We start from the raw sequence: 8,632 nt of genomic DNA on the forward strand, positions 1-8,632 counted from the left end.
AACAAGTCACGTGCTTATACCTCATTCATGCCATTGGCTGAAATAAATATGGAATTGTATTATGGGTTACTAGTGATCACATGAGTGTGTGTTTACTTCCAAATATAGTGATTTCTCTGACCTGGTATTTAGTATATATAATTTGGCCTCTTGACGAAGATCTTATTTTCTCTGTGTTATATGTATCTGTTCTGAAACCTAAAGCAGGTAATAATATACATAAATATAAATGTAGAATTCTACGAATTTAGCCGGGAGCAGCCGATTTTCGCTGATCCTAGATTACACGGTTAGACCTATTGAATTGGTCAATTCGCATTATATCATTTACTTACAAAACGTGAAAATGGCAGTTTTATAACTCATTTCAGTTCATTATTTATGTTAAAACACTACATATGTGCAAGTCAAAATGATATGCATGTAATATTAATAACATTTTGGAGTCTAAATATTTTTAAATTAATCAATTTTTCCGAAGAAATGGCAAGCAAACTATCACCATATTTGGAAGTAAACACACAATCACATGATCACTAATTACCCATAATACAATTGTATATTCCGGCCAATGACATGAATGAGGTATAAGCACGTGACTTTTCTTTTACTACGTTTTGACTACAAAAAATAGATGTAGATATATCCCGACTTTGGAGCTAAAACTGCGTCCCGGGAGGATCTTTAGCCCAAAGGCTGAATCTGGCCATTAAGACCGTCACAAAAATGCGTTGTGCCTTTATAAAAGTGTATCGAGGGACGTAAATATTTATGTATATATATATGGACAAGGCAAGCTAACAAATAAAGCTGGTTTCCCAATGTGTATTGTTGTGTACCTGTACTGTGACCTTTATGGTTTTTAAATTATGTAACTGGTATTTTTCGTGATTCGCAAGAAAATAAAACATGAAAAAATCATTGTTTTGTATTTTTCATTTATTCTTTTAATACAGTATATTAAGGTATGTACCATATAGACTTGGTACGAATGCTAATCCACAAAGCACACACACAGCTTTAAAACGAATTTTCAACCCACGGTTATATATATTAATAAATGATTGTACAAAGCAGAGTCCTTTTGCACTCTAACTTCCTCAGCTCGGACTGACAGCTACAATTTGTACGTACACGCAGGCTACAGCTGCATGGCCGGGATGTGCAGGATCACAATTTTTGATTTTGCAATCAAATAAATAAAAACTTACACGAATTAACAAAATCAACGTCGATCTCTGCTGTAAGGTGCCTTGCTGCATATACACAGTGTTTTATGAAAGGGTGGCCTTTGATTTCAACTTTCTACATAATTATCTTGGAATCATTATGCGGGCAGGTACATGTGGTAAGTCGACATATTCTTCTGTTTATGTCGATATCTTCCGATATGATGCCGTCATAATGCCTTAATTATGTCGACATCATTAAGTCGTAAGTCGGCAACTCGATGGCTGAAATATGCCACCATATCTCTGTTTTATTAGGTAATCGTCCCAATGTTTAATCTGAAAACCCCCAAAAAACCCACATGCAAGACTATTAAGTATGTTGATTAGTCTATCCACCAAATATAAAATATGTGTGACAAAATCCATTTTCAGTAAATAAGTCCCCTGTGGACCCCCGTCCCCACAATTACTTTATCATATCTTGCACGTACGTACAGAGTACCTGACTCTTATCTAAGCGCTTTTTCCACGCGACGGAATCGAAACAACAAGCTAAGTGAGGTCAACTTTAAATGTTAGAAAACGCTGATGACTGATTTCATGTTTTCTAGCAGTAATTTATATATATATAAATCTTTCTAGATAGAATCACTGCATAAAATCTATTCTGCACCTGAGCATAATGTATTTAGCTAAGTTTAATTTGAATACAGATGTCACTTTCGTGTACACAGCGTAACGTTATGTATATCTACAGCCTTCGGAGGGAGTTGCCACTTGAATATTGTATGATAATGTAGTCAAATCATAACGAAGTATGGTGCAGTTATAATATAAAAAAGAAATGACCTTTTCATGCAAACAGAATATTGATAGGAAATGGAGAGGAAACGGTTACTTTCAGTATGCCCTATAAGTAGTAGCAATATCCGGTGTATGCCTATATAAAATTACAAAATTTTATAGAAAATAGAAACTATTCACTTCATGTTCATTTAGAGGACGTCTAACCTAAAATAAATTTAGATATTTCTACTGTATGGTAGGCCTATTATGCCTATAACTTTCGTCTGAACATGGAAAGTCGTAAAGAAGCAAGACAACTACTTTTCGGCAGTATAGATAGCGGGAAATCCAAAATGGCGAGCAAGACTGAGGTAGGCATACAGTATCTAACTTTCATGTTGTTATATTTTTCTTTCGATAGCAAGCAGACCATGGGAATATCTTGATTATCAGTAGATTTATACTAATCGTTCCTACATGCAACTTGAACATTACAGGACAAAGTGTCTGTACAGCGGGATGACTTGGTGCGACTTGCCACTGAGATAGCTCAACTCAAACAAACCTTCCCCACAGTTGTCAATAAACGAGTGACCTCTGCCATCACCAAGGTCAACCATTTGGAGACAGGCAAGAACACTTTAACTCTTTAAAAATGAAATGCATTATCATTTCAAATGATATTTTTAATCCATATTTAACCCAATCACCTGTTTTCAAAATGAATTTATCCATTTTCAAGTCACAAAAACTTATATATCAAATATCCAGTTTCAGATAATTTTCCAACTTTTGAAATTATTCTCATGCAGATCTTGTTTCCAGAACTTTCAATCCTTCAACAAAAGTACGAAGAGTCGTTGGCGGAAACAGAGCGCTGGAAGACCCGATGTGAGCTGGCCGTCACAGATTGTCAGAAGGAGAAACAGGTCAGAAATTCTAAGTGATATACATGTAATCATAAAGAGAGCTGAGTCGAATAATTTTCCTTTACAAGGAATCTTTTCTTTATTCATAGATAATCTGTAATCAATTTCAATATCATGTGTTTTCTTAGAAGTTTGGTTAGAACTTGTTTCCGAGGAATTAAGTAATTTTCACCACTTGATCCCCCCCCCCCCCCAGGACAATGTGCAGTTGCGTTGTGAGGTTCGGGTCCTTAGTGAACAGCTCACTCAGCAGTCAGACTACTGCTCCAGTCTAGGGGCATCATGCTGTACTCTACTCTGGAGGGTGTCTCGATGTGAGGAGAGTATCCAGTCCATCTTGGTCGGGGTAGGTAATCTGATGAACAGGGTCAGAGCTTGTTGTTTTTTTTCAATAGAATGTTTATTAAGAGGTTACAGGAGTAAATTATTGAATCATGGGTACATAATTATCTTGGTATATGATCTGGTGTTTAGTGACCAAGTTCACTGAAAGGTTCCGTATTTGTTAAAACAAGTGAAGTTGATCTTCATTTTAGACAGAAGATATTATATGTACTGAAATCTTCTAAAAGCCTGTTTGACTGTACCAATTGATGAGGTTTCTATTGTTTTCAAAATCAAATATCTTTGAATGTTTCTTGGCTTATATTTAAGTTTTTATTTTGAATATGGGAGGTTTAAGAGAAGCAATAACAAAGTCTGTCTTGTTAAAATGAGATTTTTTGAACTTATTTGATAAAGCAATGGTTTACTTGAAACAGACCAAGGTGGATGAGTTCCTGTGTTTAGTGGCCAGTACCTTACAGAGCTATGTGTCAGCCTACAAGTCCGATTGGCCGAAGGAGGACCAGGAGGAAACTCAGTTCATACTGGCTTTGTGTGGGATCATCACCAGTTTGTATACACATTTCTAGCACACATTATCTTCAAAGACAATAAGAGTTTATCAATCACATCTGATGTTTGTCAAGGGCATAACAGCTTCATCCCATGAATGTGATGAAATGATTCACATCCCACTATTCTAAAGTCTTATTATATTGTTTATTTTATTATTTCTTTTTAGATCATTGTATTTATGTATATAAACCTAACCTTTTAGACACAAAGTAACAATAATATCAAAATATGACCATTCATCTAGAAAGTTTAAAGTTTAGGAAGTTTAAACTTGTGCCAAAAATATTTTTACATCAATCTGAATTTTGTATTAAACTACTGAGTGATAGACATTTAAAGGCCCACTACATTTCCGGAGCAAAACATGAAGGTTTCTTAAAAAACATCAGAAAATATATACCGATGACCTATTAAGATGAGGTTACAACACAAAACATATATGCAAGACTTCCTCTGTAATATATGATAACAATGGAGGGTCATTTTGCTGTTTTGCCATCTGGCGGTGATAATCAAATACCGCTGGAAACATAAGACGACCCGCATTATGAAAATTAAAATTTTATCTATTTTAATCAAATTGATATTAACAGTAAGTTTATAACTTTTGTAACTCTACAAAATTATCGATCTCGTTTTACATTTACATTTTGAAAATTAAAAGCTGTTTCGGAAAGGTAGTGGGCCTTTAAGAGGAGTTTGACATACCACTCAGAATCATGAAAATCCAACATTGTTTCAAGTAAGGATATTGTTACAGTACTACATAGTTTTTCCTTTTTCAGATATAGCAGCATCTGCCTATGGTCGGGATTTCCTTATCACAAACCAAAATGGCCGTCACGTAGTCGATACCTATCTGAGTGTCCTTTCTGAGGCACCTAACGGCAAAAGTGCACGTTTAAAAAAGTAAGTTTACCACATGCATATTTTAAAGGTTTTGCATTACCGTATTTTGATTGTTAAACAAAAGGATTTCCAAAAGGCATTTTTCTGAAGCAAGATAATTAAGCTATTATAATATCTGTAGTATATTTATTGTAATACACTGTTCAGGGCAATTCAGGATGGACTAATGTACAGGTTGGTATTTTTTCACTATCAAAATCAGAAGCAGACGATTTAGTATTTTTCTTCAGTTACAAAAGTTACTTACTTTACACCATTACAACCACTGAAAAGTTTGAGCTTCTAATTTCACATCAAGTTAAAAATATGAAAAATAATTAATTGCATCCCGAAAAAATTCCGTGGCACTATATCCTATATGGAATGAAGGACTGATTGCGCATGCACCAAAGGCGAAATAAATTATTTTATATATTTGTTTTCTGTTAATTAGGCATATATATACACAATTAGACATCAATTAATGTTCAAATGACGAATATCATTTTTGCTCTGTCAGCGGTTGAGCATCTTTAAGTGTGGAAGCTAACATACATTTGTATATTACTTTATATTTTTTTTCCCAGTTTGATACTGATGGCATTGTACAACATAAGCATTAACAAGAAGGGAATCAAGTATATCAACTCTAAAGGAGGTGTGCTAGAGTTACTGTCCTGGATATTACAGGGTAGGTATCCATGCAACTTGGAAGGATCAGAATCACACTGGCCTGAGTTAGCTTACTAACCTTAAGAGGGTATAGTTCCTTTCAGTATTGGAATAGAATATTGATGTCTGTCAGAAAGGGCTTGATCCCTGAAGCGTTAAATGCAAAAGTGACTTATAAGATTTTTTAAAAAGTGTAACCATGAGATCCAGTGTTCCAAAGAATCCCTGTATACATGTACCAGTTTTCACTGAAATCAGATGATTTGCAAACTTTGACCTCTTTAGGAGTCAAGGTAGCCATCTTGGTTTTAAGATCTCCTTAAAACTATCACCATGATATTCAATGTTCTCAAGAATCACTTTATAAATATAAATTTTCAGGGAAATTGGATGATTTTTGAACTTTTGATCATTTTATTGGCTTTCTTGGATTTCTCATGAAAAAAAAATCAAACCCTTTTATTGAACATCTGTACACTATCATTTATTACAATTTACAATATTTCACAGCAATAGATCTAGTAGTTTTCTCTAGAATCCATTAATTTTTGGATTAAATTACAGCACAGCCTTTGCACAGTATACCACAGTCTCCCAAAAATGTCATCACATTCACTACACGTTTATTCCTTGATGCTCCAGGGGTTCCAATCACTTACGGTCTATACATGTCATCCCTGGACTATCTCATAGTAAAACTGAATGCAACTCAGAGGAAAAAATCTGAACCAATCACAGGCCAGCAAAAAAGTCCTTTGAAGACTACAGAGAGAGCAACGCCCAACTTCAAAGCCACACAGTCAACCACAGTGTACCGTTATACGGTTCTTTTGATGTGCATCAAAGGACTAAATTACCTATTCTGTTCTGTTGCCTTCAGTTTTACTATGAAATAGTCCAGGGGTGTAGAGATCATAAATGATCGGAACCCCTGGGGTATCGAGGACGGTCCAGGAGTGGATACAAATTCAGTGATAATAACCCCTTGAGTATCAAGGATGTTTGTATATAGGAGGCTTAATGAGATTTATAAATACAAATATGTAAGTTTATATACATTTTAGCTTACGCCTGTATATATACATGTACTATATATATCTAATCTAGGAATAATGGATGTAAAATGCTTCTGCTTTGTGATACAGATGAGAAGGAAAGTGAGAACAAGACAAATGCTCTACGTCTAATTCAGTCGATCCTGTGTGATGGAACTTGTGTTGGAGTGATCCTCGAGCTGAATGAAGTGGTAGGAACATAAGTTGTTTTCTATATAAGACTAAAAAAAGATATGTCTGAGTTATCCGATCGACCCTAATTCATATCTTGACACTAATTTTTTTTCCACTGTTCTACGAAAAAAAAAAAAATTTAAAGTCGGGATTTCGATCTCAGACTCCAGTTTTGGCGTTAACTTTAGAGTGAATTGAACGACACACACACAAAAAAAAATCCCTACCTACCGACCCTATTTTGTTAGCCAATGTAACCCTAAACAGACATATTTTTTTTGGCTTAACTTCAAAAATAATAAACATGCAGCATTACCATGAATTGTATAGCCTAATGGTATAAGCTATATCTTGACATTTGATGTTTTGTGATTTATGCATTTAATATCTCCTTATGACGGAGATATATTGTATAACTATTGTATTGGAAAGTGAATGTATATGCATTAAAATCGTTCACTCTCAAAGCTTTATAATAAATTGTTGCAGTCATCTTGTCTAATATAAGAGTTTTTCTGGGATGCATCAGTTGAGAGTTAGATTTTTTTTTCAGTTGCCAATGTCAGTGTTACAACAGCTTACCAAGGATAAAAGTGCAGAGGTACGACAACTGGTGCAAGAAGTCATCTCAGATATTCAACTTAAGTCTCACGCAGAACATTGACTCATTTATATCTTCAGCAGAACTTTGACCCGTTCATATCTTCAGCAAAACATTGACCCGTTCATGTCTCGCACAGAACATTGACTTGTTCATATCTTCAGCAGAACATTGATTCGTTCATGTTTCGCACAGAACATTGACTCGTTCATATCTTCAGCAGAACATTGATTCGTTCATATCTTCAGCAGAACATTGATTCGTTCATGTCTCGCACAGAACATTGACTCGTTCATATCTTCAGCAGAACATTGATTCGTTCATATCTTCAGCAGAACATTGATTCGTTCATATCTTCAGTAGAACATTGACTCGTTCATATCTTCAGCATAACATTGACTTGTTCATATCTTCAGCAGAACATTGACTCTTTCATGTCGCATTCAGATTACCGATTGATCATCTCCTGTAGAACATTGCCTCGTTTATGCCTCACACAGAAAATTGATGCGTTCATTTGGCATGCAGACATATCTTCAGCAGAACATTGACTTGTTCATACCAGCTTGCACAGAACATAGATTTGTTCATGTCTCCAACAGTAAAATGACTATCTTGTGTCTCCAGTGGAACAAAGTTTTATGTGTTTTAAGTTTCGTGAGACTTACTTCTGTTATCATGGTTTTGAAGCAGAACCTTGTTGTTGGTGTCTTCAGTTTGACAGATTCGAACTGACTTAAAGCACGTTAGTCGGTGATAATCCTCATCCTGTTCTAGTGCTGCTACATTTCAGACAGAGGAAAATGTGTTACTCTGTATCAGTGATAGAAATATTGGAGTGTTTTAGTGTATTTTTTGAGGAACTGGAACATGTTTTTGACTTGCATAATGTATGACTTGTCTTCGTTTAAAAGGGAAAAGCTTTGAAAAGTAATGGTTAATGACATAGTGTATATCTAGTAATTTTTTGCAGGGTATTGGCATGTTGCTGGAAATAAACAAATTATGTGCACTGTTACAGCCAAATTGCAAAATATGTATTTACTGTTACATTGACGAGGGCCGTTTTTGTTTATTCGGAACAACCGGTTCAACTGTTTGTTAAAGTCATTATTTCAAGTATAAATCCTGACAGACCTGCAGTTTTTGATACAGGCCTGTGAGGGCTTCGTCAAGTAAAGGTGAAAACGGTCGACAATAAAAGATGAACCAATGAGGTGTCCTGATGAAGCGTCAGTAAAGGTGAAACTGGTTGACAATAAAAGATGAACCAATGCGGTGTCCTGATGAAGCGTCAGTAAAGGTAAAATCGGACGACAATAAAAGATGAACCAATGCGGTGTCCTGATGAAGCGTCAGTAAAGGTGAAACCGGTTGACAATAAAAGATGAATTATGTCCCCTGTTGTGATTGTTCCTACCTACTTAACAATACACCTTGTTACAATAGAAATCT

The 8,632-nt window shown here is 35.3% G+C and overlaps 1 protein-coding gene across 2 annotated transcripts; it reads left to right on the top strand.

Moving 5' to 3' along the window:
* Positions 1-2,119: 2,119 nt before the first annotated feature.
* Positions 2,120-8,536, top strand: LOC138324882 (heat shock factor 2-binding protein-like). 2 transcript variants are annotated; one of them, XM_069270105.1, is made up of 9 exons: positions 2,122-2,329; positions 2,456-2,588; positions 2,784-2,887; positions 3,084-3,233; positions 3,649-3,781; positions 4,573-4,696; positions 5,263-5,366; positions 6,493-6,593; positions 7,130-8,536. In XM_069270105.1, the coding sequence occupies exons 1-9, from the start codon at positions 2,249-2,251 to the stop codon at positions 7,238-7,240; spliced, it is 1,041 nt and encodes a 346-aa protein (XP_069126206.1). In that variant the 5' UTR covers positions 2,122-2,248; the 3' UTR covers positions 7,241-8,536. The 2 variants fall into 2 exon arrangements, with proteins under 2 accessions (XP_069126207.1, XP_069126206.1); XM_069270106.1 differs by lacking the exon at positions 3,084-3,233 and having other exon boundaries at positions 2,120-2,329.
* The last annotated feature ends 96 nt before the right edge of the window (positions 8,537-8,632 follow it).

Source organism: Argopecten irradians, chromosome 6, assembly GCF_041381155.1.
Source record: "Argopecten irradians isolate NY chromosome 6, Ai_NY, whole genome shotgun sequence".
NCBI lineage: Eukaryota > Metazoa > Mollusca > Bivalvia > Pectinida > Pectinidae > Argopecten > Argopecten irradians.